The sequence below is a fragment of the Sorex araneus genome, chromosome X (assembly GCF_027595985.1).
Source record: "Sorex araneus isolate mSorAra2 chromosome X, mSorAra2.pri, whole genome shotgun sequence".
Lineage (NCBI taxonomy): Eukaryota > Metazoa > Chordata > Mammalia > Eulipotyphla > Soricidae > Sorex > Sorex araneus.
In genome coordinates this window covers 57,986,569-58,005,111 of record NC_073313.1, presented here as the reverse complement: position 1 = coordinate 58,005,111, position 18,543 = coordinate 57,986,569, and the positions used below count along the sequence as shown (strand labels likewise).

At 42.8% G+C, this 18,543-nt stretch overlaps 1 protein-coding gene across 4 annotated transcripts in view; it reads right to left on the bottom strand.

Moving 5' to 3' along the window:
* Positions 1-4,599: 4,599 nt before the first annotated feature.
* F8 (coagulation factor VIII) overlaps positions 4,600-18,543 on the bottom strand; it is a 158,942-nt gene continuing 144,998 nt past the window's right edge. For all 4 annotated transcript variants that reach the window (XM_004606583.3, XM_055120894.1, XM_055120895.1 and 1 more), the window contains 4 exons: positions 15,798-15,942; positions 15,049-15,197; positions 13,805-13,981; positions 4,600-6,503 (listed from right to left, as the gene is read on the bottom strand). In XM_004606583.3, the coding sequence (XP_004606640.3) occupies positions 6,357-6,503; positions 13,805-13,981; positions 15,049-15,197; positions 15,798-15,942 (618 nt within the window). In that variant the 3' untranslated portion in view covers positions 4,600-6,356. The remainder of the gene's footprint in view (positions 6,504-13,804; positions 13,982-15,048; positions 15,198-15,797; positions 15,943-18,543) is intronic.

Below are 18,543 nucleotides of genomic sequence, written 5' to 3'. Positions count from 1 at the left end.
ATCTCAAGCACCACATGGTCCCCCAAACACCACTGGGAATGGCCCCAGTCACAGAGGTGAGAGTAGCCTAAACCTGCACTCACACCCCACCAAAACACCTGATTGCCTCATCCACTGTTTGATAGGGTTTAATGAAATTCCCCCATGTGTTGGGGAAAGCTGCTGACCTGGAAACTGACTTAACACCAACGAATCCGAAGAAGTGAGTGAGTGAAGATCTCAAGCTTCAGAACCCAGCAGTTCTGAAAAGTTCCCAGCTTCCCACTATCACTGGAGTTCTTTATGATGTCACCTACATCATCATAAAGTAGGTGTTTGCCTCTCTTCTGGTCTCTTTCTGGTGCACACTTAGAAATTGAACATCTTTATGATATGTATCTGCATTGACACTAAAATACCAACCTCACAGGAGCTCTGAATCAGGCACTTAGATTTGAAGAATTCCAAGACATTTTATTTACCCAGCCTCACAGACATGCCTATATACTATAATATACACATGCTATAGACTTGTCTTATGATAGCATCTTTATGGGGCTTTGATAGAGGATAAACATGGCACTTCATGGGGAGAGAGAGAGTTTGCCAGGAAGTTGAGATGACTGACTGTTCATTTTACTATTCTTAAGTGAGATCCCTACACAGGAAAATTAAACTTAAGACGAGAGCGATAGTACAGTGGGTATGGCATTTGCCTTGCACATGGCCAACTCGGGTTCTATCCCCAGAATCCCATATGGTCCCATAAGCACTGCCAGGAGTAATTCCTGAGTGAAGAGCAGGAGTAACCCTTGAGTATCTCTGGATGTGACCCAAAAAAGCCAAAAATGATAAAAGAAAAAGAAACTCTAGATGAATCCAAATGAAACCATATATAAATATTAGAAGAAAAATATGGTTGAAGGACAGGAATACGGTCCAAGTGGTAGAGCACCGCATGGTCCCCTGAGCACCACTGGCTGTGCCCCCAACTAACAACAGCAATATGAGTGGATATTCTTTTTTTTTCTTTTTGGGGTCACACCCGGCGATGCACAGGGGTTACTCCTGCCTCTACACTCAGGAATCACCCCTGGCGATGCTCAGGGGACCATATGGGATGCTGGGATTCGAACCCAGGTCGGCTGCGTGCAAGGCAAACGCCCTACCCGCTGTGCTATTCCTCCAGCCCCAATATGAGTGGATATTCTTATAAGCTATTCCACGCATGTTATAAAGTCCAAAAGCTATATAGAAAGTTACTGATAAATTTATTATATAAAATATATTATATGAAACTTTTTGCTTTGTTTTTGTTTGTTCTGGGGTCACACTAAGTGATGCTCAGAGCTTACTCCTGACTCTGTGCTCAGGGATCATTTCTGGTGGCTTGGGGGATCATATGGGGTGTCTGGGATTAAATCCAGGTTGGCCATGTACAAGGCAAGTGCCCTCCAGCCCCTAAAATGTAAAGCTTTAAATATCAAAATATTGAGAAGAAGCATCAAAAGTTAATGACAAATCAGGTAATACGTTTCATGAGATATACAATCAATAATAGGCTGAGGCAACATGCAAAGAGCTCTTGCAAATCACATGGTAATTCTGCTCCTAGATTATTACCCAACAGGTTTCCATATAAATTTATATATACACAACTTTAGTAGACAATTGCAGATAGTTTTTCAAAGTAATTATACTGCCAACAGCCAAAGAGAGTTTCATGTACTCTCCATCCATTTGTCAACTGTACATACTACAAATATTTTCTCGGGGATAAATATCTCTGGGGGAGATGAGAATTAAAATGTAGTCAACATTTTCACTCTGGTTAGTGGTTTTGGATTCTGTTTAAGAAATCTGTGCATGACAAAAGACTATCAGCTTCTACAATTTTTATAAAACTACAGTAATCAAAATGGTGTGGTACTGGTATAAAGATAGATGTATAGACCAAGAGAATCAATTTGAGAGTTCAAAACTCAACCTAAACACTTACAGTCAATTGCTTTTCAGTGAGAATGGGATATCAAAACCACCCAATAGGAAGAGAAACGTCTCTTCAATAAATCAAGATGGGGCTGGTTAGATAGCCAAATGTGCCAAGCATATGATTTCCAGGCAGAAAGTCCAGGTTCTGTCCCTGGCATTCCACACAACACTAGGAGAGACCCCCAAGCACAGAGTCAGGAATAGCTCATGAGCACTGCTGGATGTGATCCCCAAAACCAAAAATAAATCATGCTGGATAACTGGTTATTCACATGCAAAAGAGTGAAGTTGAAATCTTCACACTGCAAGCATAATTTAAAATGTATTAAAAGGGGAAAGGAAGATGGCTCTGGAAATTTGGGTCTAGAGTACATCCTTTGAATCTGGGAAACCTGGGCTCAATTCCTGGTATTGTTCCCCAAGCACTGCCAGTTGTGGCCCAATGTCAAAAATAAAAGGGGAAAACTATATAAATAAAGGGTATAGAGAGACATCTCAATGATCTGGAACACATGCTTTGTATATAGGAGGCCTGGCTTCAATCCTCAACACCCATATTATTCCCCCAGCACCACCAGGAAAAACCTACAAAGACCATGCTGGTAGTAGCCCCTGAGCACTGCTTGTGGTTCAAAAATCAAATAGCAACAACAAAAACTCCAACCCCACAAATAAACCTAAGAACTAAAGATAAAAAACCCTCTTAGCTGAAAATAGAGGTGTAGAGCTTCATGATACTGAATTCAGCAAAGGTTTCATCTTATTTGGGGGCCTCCTAAGCAGTTTTCAGGGAATCTAGGAGCTACTCCCTGCAATACCCTACTAATAGTGTTCAAAGGCTCAATGCTTGGGCTTGGAGAGTTCAGGGGCCTTCAGGACATCCAGTAATATGTAATGGAGGCTATGCAGTACCAGGGACTGAGCTCAGGTCTCTGCACATGAAAGGCATGTGCCCCTTACTACTGAGCTGCTTTCTGAGTCCTCAGGAATGTTTTTTAAATGTGACATCAAAAGCACAAACTGAAAGGAAAAAGAAAAAGTGTGGGACCAAGCGATAGTACAGTGGGTAGGGTATTTCCTTTGAATGCGGCTGACCCAAGTTCGATCTCCAGCATCCCATATGGTCCCCTGAGCACTACTGGGAGTGATCCCTGAACGCAGAGACAGGAATAACCCTTGAGCACTGGTGGGTTTGGCCCCAAAACAGAAAGCCCTCAGCCTCAGGCGCTCAGTGGTAGTCCTAGAAATAGTTCTTTCCCACTTAGCCATGCCTTAGCTGGAAAACATGAATGTTGCAGTCTGTATTTTGTCATCATTAAAGTTCATTTGATGAACTTTATGTCTACCAAAAAAGGATGCAGAACACCTGGGAAGGGTGAGAAGCGATGTACTGCAAAGTGTAGTCCAAAACCAAAACTAAAATATCTTGCAGAGTTCAAGAATATTTATTTTTTGCTTTGGGACCACACCCAGTGATTGCTCAGTGGTTACTCCTGGTGTGGCACTGAGGAGTTGTTCCTGGCATTATTTGGAAATCATGTGGCCTACCAGGGGAGGCACCTGGGCATCCCACATGCTATGCATGTGTGTCAGTCCTTTAAGCCATATGATAGCATGTATCTTCCAAAGACTATATAGTTTTTTGAGCTTGAAATTGTTCGACAAATTTTGTTTATTTAAAGTTACAAAAATGCATGTCATAAGTGATTGAATTTCCTCATTCATCTTGTAATATACTATGATCTCAGCAATCTTATAAATGACTTCAACAGCATTATGTTTTTTTTTTCTTTTTGGGTCACACCCAGCGATGCTCAGGGGTCACTCCTGGCTCTGCACTCAGGAATTACCCCTAGCCGTGCTCAGGGGACCATATGGGATGCTGGGAATCGAACACGGGTCGGTCGCGTGCAAGGCAAATGCCCTACCTGCTGTGCTATCACTCCAGCCCTTCAACAGCATTATGAAACGGCCTGCTTTCTCTGGAGTTAGCAAGTGTCTAGTGTCCTACTGGGCTAGGTTTATGCCAGAGACTATGCATAATCTGATTCTTTACATCAACTCAGAAATTTATCATTGGCCTCAGGCTAGACTTTGTTCTTATCCTTTCTTTATCTGATTTGAAGATTCCTCTCTTTTGGTTACTATTATTTCATCTCAAAACAATTTTCTCGTATTGCTGCATTTGATGACATTCACTCTGGTATTTTTGCCAGCAGCTTCCCTGTTTACATAGTAAGAACACATGACATGAGATCGACCCTCTGAACATGTTTTCAAGCACAGTTCAGCAAGAGCAGGTGCTGCGTGCACAAAAGCTGTTTGCACGGATGAAGCCTGACCGATGCCTAGGCCACACTTCTCCCTGTCTCTCTCTACACACGATCTCTCAGGACCAACACTGCATTTCAAGTTTGTTTCATTACATAAATCAAATCAGTTTGTAGTCTGAGTTAAATTTATTCTGGTTTCTAACTTGCCTGTGTTTTCTATAGCATCCTTCCTATTTGTTAATAACAGGGTGCATAAAAATAATACAAAAAATAAAATAAATAAAGTTAATAAAAATATTTTACTTTCACTGACAAAACACAGCTTTCAAAGACATTTGTTTGCATGTGTCAAAGTTTTATTGAAGTGACTATTGAGGAAACCATCAGTAAGACAAAGGATACATTCCCAGAACACAGCAGAAAGAGAGATGCAGGCAGTGACCAAGAAAGCATGATAAATACCATTATGAAGTGTTAAGTCTGGGCAATTTTTTATCACAAAGAAAATCATGTTGTGTGTCAGGCTATAAGGCAAAACAATGGAAAGGTTTCTGTAAATTAGCCCCTAAACTCACAGAATCTAACAGATCTACAAACTATCAGGTAGAGATTAGGAATATCCTGAGAATACTTTCTAGTTGCCCCCCCAATCTAAGGTCAGATTAGGGTCAAGCAGGATTTGAAGACAAATGTTCTGGCATGGAAAAACAAATGCAACTGTTCTATTGGTTTTTCTGAGATGCTGGCAGTTTTCTTAGGGTAAGAATACCAGTTATGGGGCTGGAGCGATAGCACAGCAGGTAGAGCATTTGCCTTGCAGGTGGCCGACCCGGGTTCGATTCCCAGCATCCCATATGGTCCCCTGAGCACCGCCAGGAGTAATGTCTGAGTACAAGAGCCAGGAGTAACCCCTGCGCACCGTCGGGTATGACCCAAAAAGCAAAACAAACAAAAAATCCCCACAAAAACCCCCCACAAGTTATCCACTGCAGGTTGTAAACTTGGATGCTTCCTCCCTTGCTCCCTGGCATATCCTGGTCTTTAGCCTTGGCAGTTTGTTAAAGAGTTAAAGAGTCAGAAGCAGTAGCCCCTGACAATAGCAAGGACCTTGGGGGCAGGGGCTGGCTTCCTATTGTTTGCTGGAAATGGGCCTAGCAGCCTCTGCTTTCCCATGTTCACTTTCTCTTGATTGCTTGATAGTTCAGCTGTGTAAGTGGGACAAGGAATAGAATTTCACCCCATATCCTTCTGCTGTGGTTCAGCAAGGAATTAGTTGTGAGAGTGAAATGAGGCCTTCTTTGAATGATGATGTTCTTTTTCCTATCCCAGCCAGTCAGAACTTTCCTCATATTTCTGTGGGAATAATAAAATGATGAGCTTTGGAGGTAAGTTTTCGTTGCTTATTTTCTCAGTTACCACACATTTTTTAAGGGGACATTATTCCTTTGTACTAAAGTATCCAATATTTCTAGGATCCTAACCTTGTATTTGCTTGCTGATCTGCATCACAGCAGGGTGTTTATCACAACATTTATTTTTGAGGGGGGGAGACAGGATTTGAAAGGAATCAGGGCCCTTTCCAAATGTGACTGACTCTCAGGACTGTTGTGAAAGAAATAGGCATCAATGATATTGCATGGAATTTCAGAGTCCTGGGGGTGGGTGTCTTGAACTGCTCATATGATGAGCCTTGGTTCTAGAAGCACACATCTTTTGAGGTTAGAGTATGCCACTCGCATGCCCCCAGAGAACTAAAGGAGAGACATACGTATGCATAAGGAAGTAAGAATCAGAGGTCACACGGCAGTTCTTATCTCTACTTAGCAGATGGTCACAATGACCAGGTTTGGCCTGTGAGGCGTGGTGAGAGGGTCCCTGCAGCTGTGTGGTCCCACGCTGGACCACAATAACAGATCAGGGATACTTTTCCTGGCAGCGTCTGAAGCCTAATTCGAAATGCGTACATCCTGAACCTCCTCTGCCCACTGTCGCGCCTGGCTTCCGCTGGGGTGGCGGTGGGGGCCAAGGAACTGCCTGCCCCTAGGTCCACTGGCGGGAAGGACCCATGCGTGTGCGCTTCCGGACCGTTCATTTGGGACTCGGCGGTTTCTGCTAGGCGGCAGCACAGCCCAGCAGCTCCAGCCTCAGAGCGATGTGCTGAGCCCAGTTCTGAGGGTGCACACGGACGAAGCGGGTCAGAAGCGGCGGCTCCAGAGAGTTCACCACGGCCGTGGTGGCGTCGTCATTGCCCTGAAAAACCTCCAACAGGAAAGACATATTGTGAGTGGTCAGACAGAAAAAACTCTTCCCCTTTCCAGCATCCCTACTTCAGGCTGGTGTACCACAGGCCTTCCTCGGATTCCAGGCCCGTGGGGTAGGTGGCTGGATGCTGCTGAATGCACACGCCCCCCCGCGACCCCCCAGGAAAGTGGCAGTGGCATCTGCAAGCCCCTGCTAAGCCTTCTCTGGAATATTCACTCCCGCTTCCCAGGGGCTTTGCTCAAAGGTAGGTTTGCTGCCGGGACACAGACACAGAGGCACAGCTCAAGTCTGAAAAACAACCTTGCCCAGGTCGTTTTTCAGAGCCCCACAGTTTGCCCCGCAGTGAACCATCCCACACCTCAGTCCCAAGAAGGCTGCCTCCACCTTGGGGGCAATAACCAAATGGCAAAGTGAACTGTAAAGCAGCCCCACACTTTGAGATAGGGCTGGGGGGTGCAGAACAGAGAAAACCGAAGAAAGCCAGACTCAGGCCTCTTACCACTGTACGGCTTTGGTCTATGACCAGTTGGAAGCCTGGGGGAATGAAGAATGCAATTCAAGGCAGTTCCTCACCTCCTTTTTCCATGGCCATGTGGGGTGCTTGACATGAGACAAGTGCTCTACCACTTTCAGTCCCCACCCTGGTCCCAAAGAACCCATTATTTAAACATGGTGCTCCCCTTATGAAAATCCTCCATGTTACTTTGTGGTTTCGGTTTTAGGCTTACTCCTAGCTCTGTGCTCAGCAATCACTCCTGATGAAGTTCAGGGAACCATATGTGGTGCTGGGAATCAAACTTGGGGTGGCCATGTTCAAGGCACATGCCCTAGCCACTGTACTATCATCTGGCCCCTCTTCAGTCTGAACTTCTGTCGTGATTTCCAAGGCCAAGAAGCTCCATTTCCCTCCGTTCTGCTCTCTGGGCACTAAATACTGCTCCCTCTTGTGGACCAGAGTCTGCAGGCAGGGCTTTCGCTCTGCTTCTTCTGTTATCCCTGCTTCACTCTCTTTTGAATCCTTTGGCTCTTGTTTGAATATCCTTAGAGATCTCTAATATCTAAAACAAGACTCAAAAGGCCACATGCAGAAAACCTGGATTCCAGCCCCAGCACCACATAGCTTCACACGCCACTAGGAGTGAGCCCCTACAAAAAGCCAGGAGTAGACCTAGAGCATTATCAGGCATGTCCCCACAAACAAAATAATAAAAATAAAGGATTGTGTTGCCTTGCCCACTGGTTCCTTTGCTTTCCAACCTTTAACGTTTCTCATTTGTCTATCCACCTGTTCCTGACCATTCTCTCTGTTCATACCAGCTCCTTGATGGCAGAGACCGTGACCACTGCTCTACAGCATGCAAAATACAGAGCATAATGTCTACTAAGGAGAGATAGACTAGAAAAATTTGCAAAAGTAAACGTCTGGGGTTTTTTGACAAATATTCATATATATTTGGAGGCTGTATATCTTCTGTTAGATTTATTTCTTGAACACTCTTAAATTTTCACCTAGGTTCACCAATTGTTTGCTACTATATTGACATAGTCTCTCTCTCTGTCTCTCTCTTTCTTATAAATACACTCCAAATTTTCTGAACTATTTAAAAGGAAGTTGTAACCTCACGGTGATTCACTAATAAAAAATAAAAATAAATAAAAAATAAAAGGAAGTTGTAAACATCATGGCATTTATCCCCAAATATTTCAGCATGCCACACCTAAAAAATAACATTGCTTTTCTTTATAACCACAGATATTATTATTATACCCCCAAAATAAAATATTGACACAAGATAATCTAATATTCAATTTTTCTGTTATCACAATAACATTCTTTACACAGGTTTCCAATCCTGAATCTAATAAGACGTCATACATTCAATTTACTTCTCATATTACTTTTGTTTTTGTTTTTGTTTTTTGGGTCACACCTGGCGATGCACAGGGGTTACTCCTGGCTCTTCACTCAGGAATTACCCCTGGCGGTGCTCAGGGGACTATATGGGATGCTGGGATTAGAACCCGGGTCGGCCGCGTGCAAGGCAAACGCCCTACCTGCTGTGCTATCGCTCCAGCCCCTCATATTCCTTTAAATCTCCTTCATTTTATTTTACTTTCTTTGGGGTGGGGTCATACCTGACAGTGCTCCTGATTTAGTGATATGGGATCACTTCTGGAAATGCTTGGGGAACGTGCAGTGCCATCAGTGAAACCCAGGACTTTTGTATGCAAAGGATGTGTTCAAATCTACCAAACCTACCCTGAAATCTACCTACCCTGAAATGTCCTTTAAGGGACCAGAGCACTATTAAAGCACATAGGGCGCTTGCCTTGTACACAGCTGACCTGGGTTCAGTCCCTGGCACCACATATGGTCTGAGCCACTGCAGGAGTGTTTCCTGAGCAGAGAGTAAAAGTAAGCCCTGAGAACTGCTGGCCATGGCCAAATAAAAGGAAAAAAAATTAAAAATCTTCTGAAATTTCCTTTAATCCAGCAGTCTTAGTCCCTGTTGTGTATTTAGTTTTTGTTGCACTGATATTTTAAAAAGTCCACTTGGTTCTACTACTTGTGTTGGAGTTTGATCATTTGGTTAAGTGCTGATGATGATTTTGCAATTTTGGCTCCCATACATACAATTCTTGTACCATCCATTAAAGTTCCTTAAAAGTAAGGAGGGCTATGGGGCTGGAGCGATAGCACAGCGGGTAGGGCGTTTGCCTTGCACGCAGCCGACCCTGGTTCAATTCCCAGCATCCCATATGGTCTCCTGAGCACCGCCAGGAGTAATTCCTGAGTGCAGAGCCAGGAGTAACCCCTGTGCATCGCCAGGTGTGACCCAAAAAGCAACAAACAAACAAACAAACAACAACAACAAAAAACAAGTAAGGAGGGCTGGAGTAGGGCGTTTGCCTTGCATGCGGCTGATCCGGGTTCGATTCTGCCACCCCTCTTGGAGAGCCGGCAAGCTACCGAGAGTGTCTTGCCTGCATGGCAGAGCCTGACAAGCGACCTGTGGCATATTCGATATGCCAAAAACAGTAACAACAAGTCTCACAATGGAGACATTACTGGTGCCCGCTCAAGCAAATCAATGAGCAATGGGATGACAGTGACAGTGACAAGAAATAGTAAGAGGTGGTTGTAAGTGACTTTCCTCATTTTGCATTTTCTTTTACCTGAAGATGCCAGCAATTTGTCATGTTTATCTTCAAAGCTGAATTGACTAGGATTATTTAAGAATTCATAATTCTGGATCAGTTTTCCCTGGAACACAGTTGATTTCTTTATAGATCCAGAGTGCTTTGGCTTCCAAAAACCTTTCTTATCAGATGATAATTTACTCTTTGTGATGATAGTTTATTATTAGTGGTATTTCGCTGTTTGATTTTTAGTCTTCAGCATTTACAAAGACATGTTTGATGAAATCTGATGTGATTGTTTCCTGTCTTCAGCAACTTTTTTATCTATCTTTTTTTACTCCTTCATTGGGTTATCATTCTTTTGGCTGTTTTAATTCCTCTCTTCAATACCCCTCTTTACACTTTCTTCAATACCCCTCTTTACCCCTCTGAACACTATAATATCTCTATTCTCTTTGCGATATTATAGTATTCATCTCTGAGATATTTTTATTTCCCTTCAATACCTTTTTTGTTTCATGAACTCCTATTTCACATATTTTTATTTTCCCTCATTTCTATTCTGAATTTAAAATGTTCCAATTGTTAGGCTGGTCTCTCATTCTGGGCAACTCAGAGAAGGGAACACCAAGTAAAATGTGGTTGGAGGTCATGTGGGGGAAGGATGATGCGGGCCGAATATAGACTAGAGACTGAACACAATGGCCACTCAACACCTTTATTGCAAACCACAACACCTAATCAGAGAGAGAGAACAAAAGGGAATACCCTCCCATAGTGGCAGTGTGGGGTGGGGGGAGACGGGACTGGGGAGGGTGGGAGGGATGTTGGGTTTACGGGTGGTGGAGAATGGGCACTGGTGAAGGGATGGGTTATCGAACTTTGTATGGGGGAAACATGAGCACAAAAATGTATAAATCTGTAACTGTACCCTCACGTTGACTCACTAATTAAAAATAAACTATTAATAAAAAAAATAAAATGTTCCAATTGTTTAGGGCTGGAGAAATAGTATAGGAGATAGAACATTTGCTTTGCATGTGGCCCACCTGGGTTTGATTCCCAGAATTCCATATAATTCCCTGAGGCCTTCCAGGAGTGATCCCTGAGTAGTGCTGGGTGTGACCCCCAAAATGTTCTTATTGGAAGAATATATTAAAATCTTGTTTTGAGATTTTTCATTCAGGCTGATTTACCATTTATCTGTTTTTTGTGGTTTATTGTGCGTGTGAAATGGAGACTTTCCTTATCTGAAGTGCTTTGAATCCTAGTTTACTTTTTCTTCTAATAGTAGCCTTATGTGGATGTTGTCTGATGTATTAATCTATCTTTATTGTCCTTGCAAACCCCAACCAAATCAGCTCTTAGTGACTTAACAGCAAACGTCTCTGTCTTGTTTCTGTGAAAATAGTGCTCTGCACTGGCTGAAGTCAGCTCTAGACTGAAGTTCTACACAATATGTCCTCTTGGATTGGACATTTCTATCTCATGGCACAAAGTACTGAGTCAAACACATAAGAACATTTAAGTTTCTGCTTGCAAGTGGAGTCTTTGTTGAGTCTACTCAAACTTCTGGGTTCAAAATGAGTAATTTAGCAGCAAATCAAAGATGAATAGAGTTTTCAAGGAGAGAACGGATGATGGAAAGTCAAAAACAATGATGCCTTCTAGTCTACCAGCCATTTTCTGTTCATTCAAAAACTCCCTGTATTCTCTCTTGTTACAGCATTAAGTAAATTATGTAGGCAGCTTAGAAAGTTCTAGTTCAGGAGCACCCTCTACTGCCGAGAAAGCAAAGTGAAAGTTCTTTAATGGGGTGGGGGTAAGGAAGAGGTTTATGTGATTTCAGGATTTCTTTTTATTTATTTATTGGTTTTGGATTGGCTGGAGCAATAGCACAGCGGTATGGCGTTTGCCTTGCACGCAGCTGCCCTGGGTTGATTCCTCCGCACCTCTCGGAGAGCCCGGCAAGCTACCAAGAGTATCTTGCCTGCAGGGCAGAGCCTGGCAAGCTACCTATGGCGTATTCGATACGCCAAAACCAGTAACAGCAAGTCTCACGATGGAGACGTTACTGATGCCCACTCGAGGAAATCGATGAGCAACAGGATGACAGTGACAGTGATTATTTTGAGAGTGCTCAGGGATCAAGGCTTACTCTTGACTCTGTGCCCAGGGATCACTCCTGATAAACTCGGGGGACCGTATGAGGTACCAGAGATTAACATGGGTCAACTGTGTGAAGGCAAGCACCCATATCTGCTCAGGCCCAATTTTTTAAAAATTTTTATGGGATACTTAATTGTCGAACTGGAGCGATAGCACAGCGGTTGGGTGTTCGCCTTTCACGCAGCCAACCGGTGTTTGATTCCTCCGCACCTCTCGGAGAGCCCGGCAAGCTACCGAGAGTATCTTGCCCACACGGCAGAGCCTGGCCAGCTACCCGTGTGTATTGGATATGCCAAAACAGTAACAATAGGTCTCTCAATGAGAGACATTACTGGTGCCCGCTCGAACAAATCGATGAGCAACGGGATGACAGTGACAGTGACTTAATTGTCATCATTTACTCTCTATATTTGTTAACCAGAGTCTCTAAGAGAGGTATGCTCTGTCAGCAGAAACAGTGCCTTTCCAGGTATGCCACATCTAGTTCCACATTCTTCAGTCCCCAGAAGTCAATGTTAAGTAAGATTTAGAAGGTCTCCAATAGAAGCATTTCAGCCCATAGGCTGGGACTTTCTTTTGCCAGAGTGATTTTATCTTTTTTTTTTTGCTTTCTGGGTCACACCCGGTGATGCACAGGGGTTACTCCTGGCTCTGCATTCAGGAATTACCCTTGGCGGTGCTCAGGGGACCATATGGGGTGCTGGGATTTGAACCCGGGTCGGCCGCATGCAAGGCAAACGCCCTCCCCGCTGTGCTATCGCTCCAGCCTCAGAGTGATTTTATCTTGTTATGGAATTTCACTACATAGTTGTCATCACTGTATAATTGGCACACTCTATATTAAAGTATTATCATCTCCACATTTTTCCCCAATGCTTCACATAATGGCTGCATCCCAGCTTTTTTTTTTTTTTGCAAAAATATCATAAAGTCTGCTACAATGATGTAATGAAATACAGTATATCATCAGGACCTTTCCTCTCTTTTGCATTCTTTTATGGACTCACTCCAGAGAAGTCTATAAATACAGACATAAATACACATGTATATGTATATATACATGCCTTCAAAACCATATAGATAGGGGCTGGAGCAATAGTACAGCGGGTAGGGCATTTGCTTTACATGCGGCCAACCCGGGTTCGATTCCAAGCATCCCATATGATCCCCTGAGCACCGCCAGGGGTAATTCCTGAGTGCAGAGCCAGGAGTAACCCCTGTGCATTGCCGGGTGTGATCCAAAAAGCAAAAAAAAAAAAAAAACCCCACATAGATAGACTATGAATAGACTTAAGTGATATGTAAGCACCACAACCAGGTTATCACAACAGAACAGTAAATGGAAGGGAAGGGGGAAATGCCTAAATAATGGCAGTGGTAAGCTCCACTAGTTTTTTTTTTACTTGAGATAGACCATTTCCTCATCATATTTGAAAGAGAATCATAGTATTCTTAGCTGGAATACATTTTATCTTTTAGAATCTTAAATACCATCTAGCTCTCCAAACCTGTAGAATTTCTGTTGAGGACTTTGATGCTAGCCTAATCAAAGTACCTTTGTATACTTTCACCAAGCAGCTTTTAATACTTTCCTTTTTCATTGAGTTCTGATTATTTAACAATGATGTATCTTGGTGTAGGTTTTTCTGCACATGGTATTTGAGTGTTTATCAGATTCTAAATCTAAGCTTTTCACGATATATAGACATTATTAAGAACTTTTGTTTTTCTTCACCTCTTGTATTCTTGCCATCATCCTTGATGAAATCAATATCTGATAAGATCTTCCCCAACACTTTGCTCTATTCTGCATCTTCCTGGGATTATATAGAATAGTGTGGCACCACAGTGTGCTCCAAAATACTTTTCATAGTGCCCTGTAACTAGAGGTACTCAGCAAAGTTTATCCTTAAAGTCACATATCAACTTTGTTGTTTGCACATATAAAACACCAGGAGAATTGTTGTGCTGTTCTGAGACCACCATACCTTCACCTTGCCATTCTGAAGAAATGGAGTCCAATTATGGCCATCCTGACTGCTGGAAAGAAAAAACTCTTTCACATACATGCTGGTAAGAAGAGATTTCACTCCTTGGGTGGTTATTCCTGTGACTTTCATTGTCTTCTGGAAGTCCACTTGCAGCCACTGGTTTGGATTATTCACCTAAAAAGATAATTTGACTAGTATCATAATGATGACTGCTTGTTCTCATTAATCCCCTAATAATTTCTTAACCATATCACCAGCACTTACCACTCACTCTGTAAATTTGTTTGTTTGGGGGCCACATCTGGTGGTGCTCAGGGCTTACTTCAGGCTCTGTGCTCAGGGATTATATGGGGTTCTGGGGATTGAATACAGGTTGGTGTACTACAAGGCAAGTGCCTAAACCACTGCACTATCTCTCCAGTTCTACCAGCCTGTTTCTTTTTTTTTTTCTTTTTTGGGTCACACCCAGCGATGCACAGGGGTCACTCCTGGCTCATGCACTCATGAATTACTCCTGGCGGTGCTCAGGGGACCATATGGGATGCTGGGATTCGAACCCGGGTCGGCGGCGTGCAAGGCAAACGCCCTACCCGCTGTGCTATCACTCCAGCCCCCTACCAGCCTGTTTCTTAATGTTTTATTCAATCTCCCTTATTAAACTTGAAGTTACTTTAGATTCAGCCATTTAATAGGTGCCTATTAAATAGTCGCTGAACAAAAATACAAACCATATACAGATTAGTGTTCAAGTTTGGTGATGTGGTATCAAAGTTACTTTGTCAAAAGTAAGCCTAAAGGTAGAGAGATAATTAACTTCATTCATTCCCAAAAGTTGTGTAATGATTGAAAAAATCACTCACAGAGTATTCTAGAAAAAAGCTATTCCCTATAAATTATATAGAACTGTGACCCTTTCCTTTGAAGCATGAAGAAATATGCAGAGGGCTAATTATTGGTATTTTTCTTTAAAATATCTCAGTTCCAATAATTCCCGTACAGAATTAGCCCACTACTGCAGGGGTAATTATGTTTCTAGAAAATTCCACGAGGGACCATTTCTCCCAAGAATGTTGTGTGAAATCACTTCCACTAAATATCTTTCTGTCTACAGTTAATTTTATTGACACCCTTTTGGGAAGAATTGAAAACCTGTGAAGAGTCAGACAAGGGTTTCCCATAAGCATTTGTAACCGTCACTTCTCTCTCTGTGTCTGAGAAATGGCAAATGTGCTGCATCTTACCTGGGGTCTCCAGGCATTGGTCCTACCCTGGAGGTAAAGTCGGGCTTGTGAGGGAGACCATGTGGCAAAAACATTATTCAAGTAGGATGAGGCAGTAATCTGCGCATCAGATATGGCTTTATTCTCCATTCCCAGAGGCATGCTGCAACCTCAAAGAAATGACAGAAGTAAGTCATTGTGAGGACATGCTTTGGCTTTGTTTCTTCTGTCTACTACTGCCACCCTATGTTAATTCCCAGGCTTTAGCTTTTGTACAGACTGCCATTATAATTACTATTGTTTTATTTTTCCCTTGTCAGGTACCCCAGATGTGGGGCAATCAGGGTCTCTTTTGCCCATGTGTGGCACTGGGGATGAAGCTCAGGACCTCACACTTCCTGGGACACTGCCTAAGCCACTGAGCCACCTTCTGGCCTAGACTTGGTGTGTGTTGAAAGCATCCAAGTTTGAACACACAGCCATGTGACTTAAGCCACAGAGCCATCTTCTGGGCCCCTATATTATATTAGGGTTAACACAGCTCCTTCTTTTTGCTCACCTCTACTTAGATATTTAACTTTAACTAGCTTAGTTCAAGCAGTGCAGGAGGTGACTGCCTCTAGGGAATCACACAGATAGGCTGACCAATTCCTGCATTGTTTAGGACTGTGCTGGATTTAGCACTGAAATTGAACCAGTCACAGAAAATTTAGGATGGTTCATCTACCCATGGATGGAGGAGGGAATGATCGAGATAACTTAGCACTTACTGTTTAAATCACAGCCCATCAACTCCATGCGAAGAGTGCTGCGGATGCTAAAATGTGTTGGGTGCAAACGAATATATCTAGCAATTATTGGAGGGTTGAAAATATTCTGCCTTATCCCAGAGGCATCTACGTTACCAAAAAAGACCTGTAGGGTAAAGAGAAAAGGAAGTAAAATTTTTCAGTTATGCAGGGGGGGTGGTCGGGGGGTGGGGCGTGGGATGTATACTGGGTTTTTTTGTTTGTTTGTTTGTTTCCTTTTTGGTGGTGGAATATGGGCACTGGTGAAAGGACGGGTGTCTGAGCATCGTATAACTGAGACATAAGCCTGAGAACTTTGTAACTTTCCACATTGTGATTCAATAAAAGAAATTAAAAATAAAATAAAATTTAAAAAGGACCTGTAGGGAAGGATTAGGACACATAGAGAGAAAGTGAAGACAGAGTAAAAATCAACCTTCCCCCAACTGTATCTTCCATATAACTTTGTTTTGTGCATTTATCAACAGTACCCAATAGTCCAATAAACTCTAGCCAGAGAGATATGGGGGATGGCATCCATGAAGGGAAAAGGTACGAGAAAAACTAGAACAAGGGACATGAGTTCTGGGGTAGGTAAATACATCTTGCACTTTGTGATACTGTAAAAAGGTTTACTGGTCTGGAGGAGAGCAAGGAAACTGAAAAGAGACTTCAAGCCAAGCATAAAGAAGCTGGTGGCAGAAGCCCACAGCATGGGTTAAGGAAGAGTAGTGAAACTGTGGGTCCAAGGCACCTCCACAGGCTTTCAGCTCTCCAACAGCACAAACCTAGTCAGGATGCCATTAAATCATTTAACAGGAGATAGAAAGGAAAGGAAGGCAGAGAGGGAGGGAGAGAGGGAAGGAGGGAGGAAAGGAAGAAGGAAGTGAAGGAGGGAAGGAAGGAAGGGAGGGAGGGAAGGAGAGAGAGGGAAGGGAATAAGGAAGAAAGAGGAAGGAGGAAAGAAAAGGTTCAGAAGCTTACAGTAATTTATGTACACACTGGGAGAACCCCAGGCAAGGCTTTTGATATTAGGTGGCATCAGAAGGCTCTACCGTCACCAATCAGCTCTATAAATTCTCAGACAGGACTCTAGGGATGCTTTGAAGGAGATATTTAACACTTTGTACCAGGTGCTGCAATTTTTGTTTCTCACCATCTAGAGGCTTTAAATTATGTTATAATTTAAAATAGAAAGTATGATACTAGAATAAAGACAGACTCTCAGTCGAATAAAATAGAATTTAGAGTCCAGAGATAGATCCTCAGGTATATTATCAGCTAATATTCAGCAAAGAAGAGCTAGGAGTATGAGAAAAACTGGTCAGCCACATATGAGAAAAGAAACTTAGACCTTATCTCACATATTTCCAAAAGTCAATTTAAAGTGGATTAGAAACCTCAATGTGAGATGAATCCATAAAATACATAGAAGAAAACATACACAGAAAACTTTATGAAATTGAATCTAGTGCATCTTCAATGATTTGATGCTTTGTCTAAACAAACAGAAACAAAATCTTTTTTGCATCACACCAGCGATGCACAGGAGTTACTCCTGGCACTGCACTCAGGAATTACTCCTAGCAGTGCTTGGGGGGACCATATGGGATGCTGGGAGTCAAACCTGGGTTGACCGCATGCAAGGCAAATGCCCTACCTGCTGTGCTATCACTCCAACCCCAGAATCTTTTTAATAAAATAATACTTCATCATTATTAAGAAGCTTCTGCACTGCAAAAAAAATAAATACTTGAACAAAAAGGCACCCCACACAATGGGAGAAAATATTTGCCACCACTCATATTACGAAGACCTAATACCCAATATATACAAAACCTTTGTAAAACTCAGCAACAACAACACCACAACCCCACTAGAAAGAAGTGAGTACTCTGGGGTAGGGTATGGTGGTGGACTGAGTTAGGAACAAAACCGTGTAATGAGCAGTAATGTAAACCAGTAATGTAAAATGAAGCCCCCATAACCATGCCACCAGACCCTGCGCCAGGCTTTCTCCACTCAGGGGAACCCCAGAGGGGAGTGGGTGAGAGCCCTTCCCGCCCCAAGGGACCCAGCACCGGCAACTGACCTCCACTACCCAACCACCTCCACGCTCCAGGCTGCTTTTCACACGCTTGAGCCGAGCCTCACGCATGAGTGAACATATTCCTGGTCTGTGCAGCCGCAAAGCAACCACGTGACACATCATAAGACACTCCCTACCTATTTTTCACAAAATAATAGAGGGAAATATATATATGTATATATGTATGTATATGTATATATGCACCTCTCGGAGAGCCTGGCAAGCTACCGAGAGTATTCCACCCACATGGCAGAGCCTAGTAAGCTCCCTGTGGCATATTTGATATGCCAAAAACAGTAAAAATAACAGGTCTCATTCCCCTGACCCTGAAAGAGCCTCCAATTGTTGGTAAAGATGAGTAAGGAGAGGCTGCTAAAATCTCTGGGCTGGGATGAATGGAAATGTTACTGGCGCCCACTCAAGAAATCGATGAACAATGGAATGACAGTGATACAGTGATACAGTGATTGTAAACCATGGTACCTAACGTTTTAAAAATTGAAAATAGGGAGAAGAGATGAACAGACACTTGCTTAAAGAAGATATACAGATGGTCAATGGGAATATGAAAATATATTTCTTCATTACTTATCAGGGAAATGCAAAATGAAACAGCAATAAAATATCACCTCATACAAC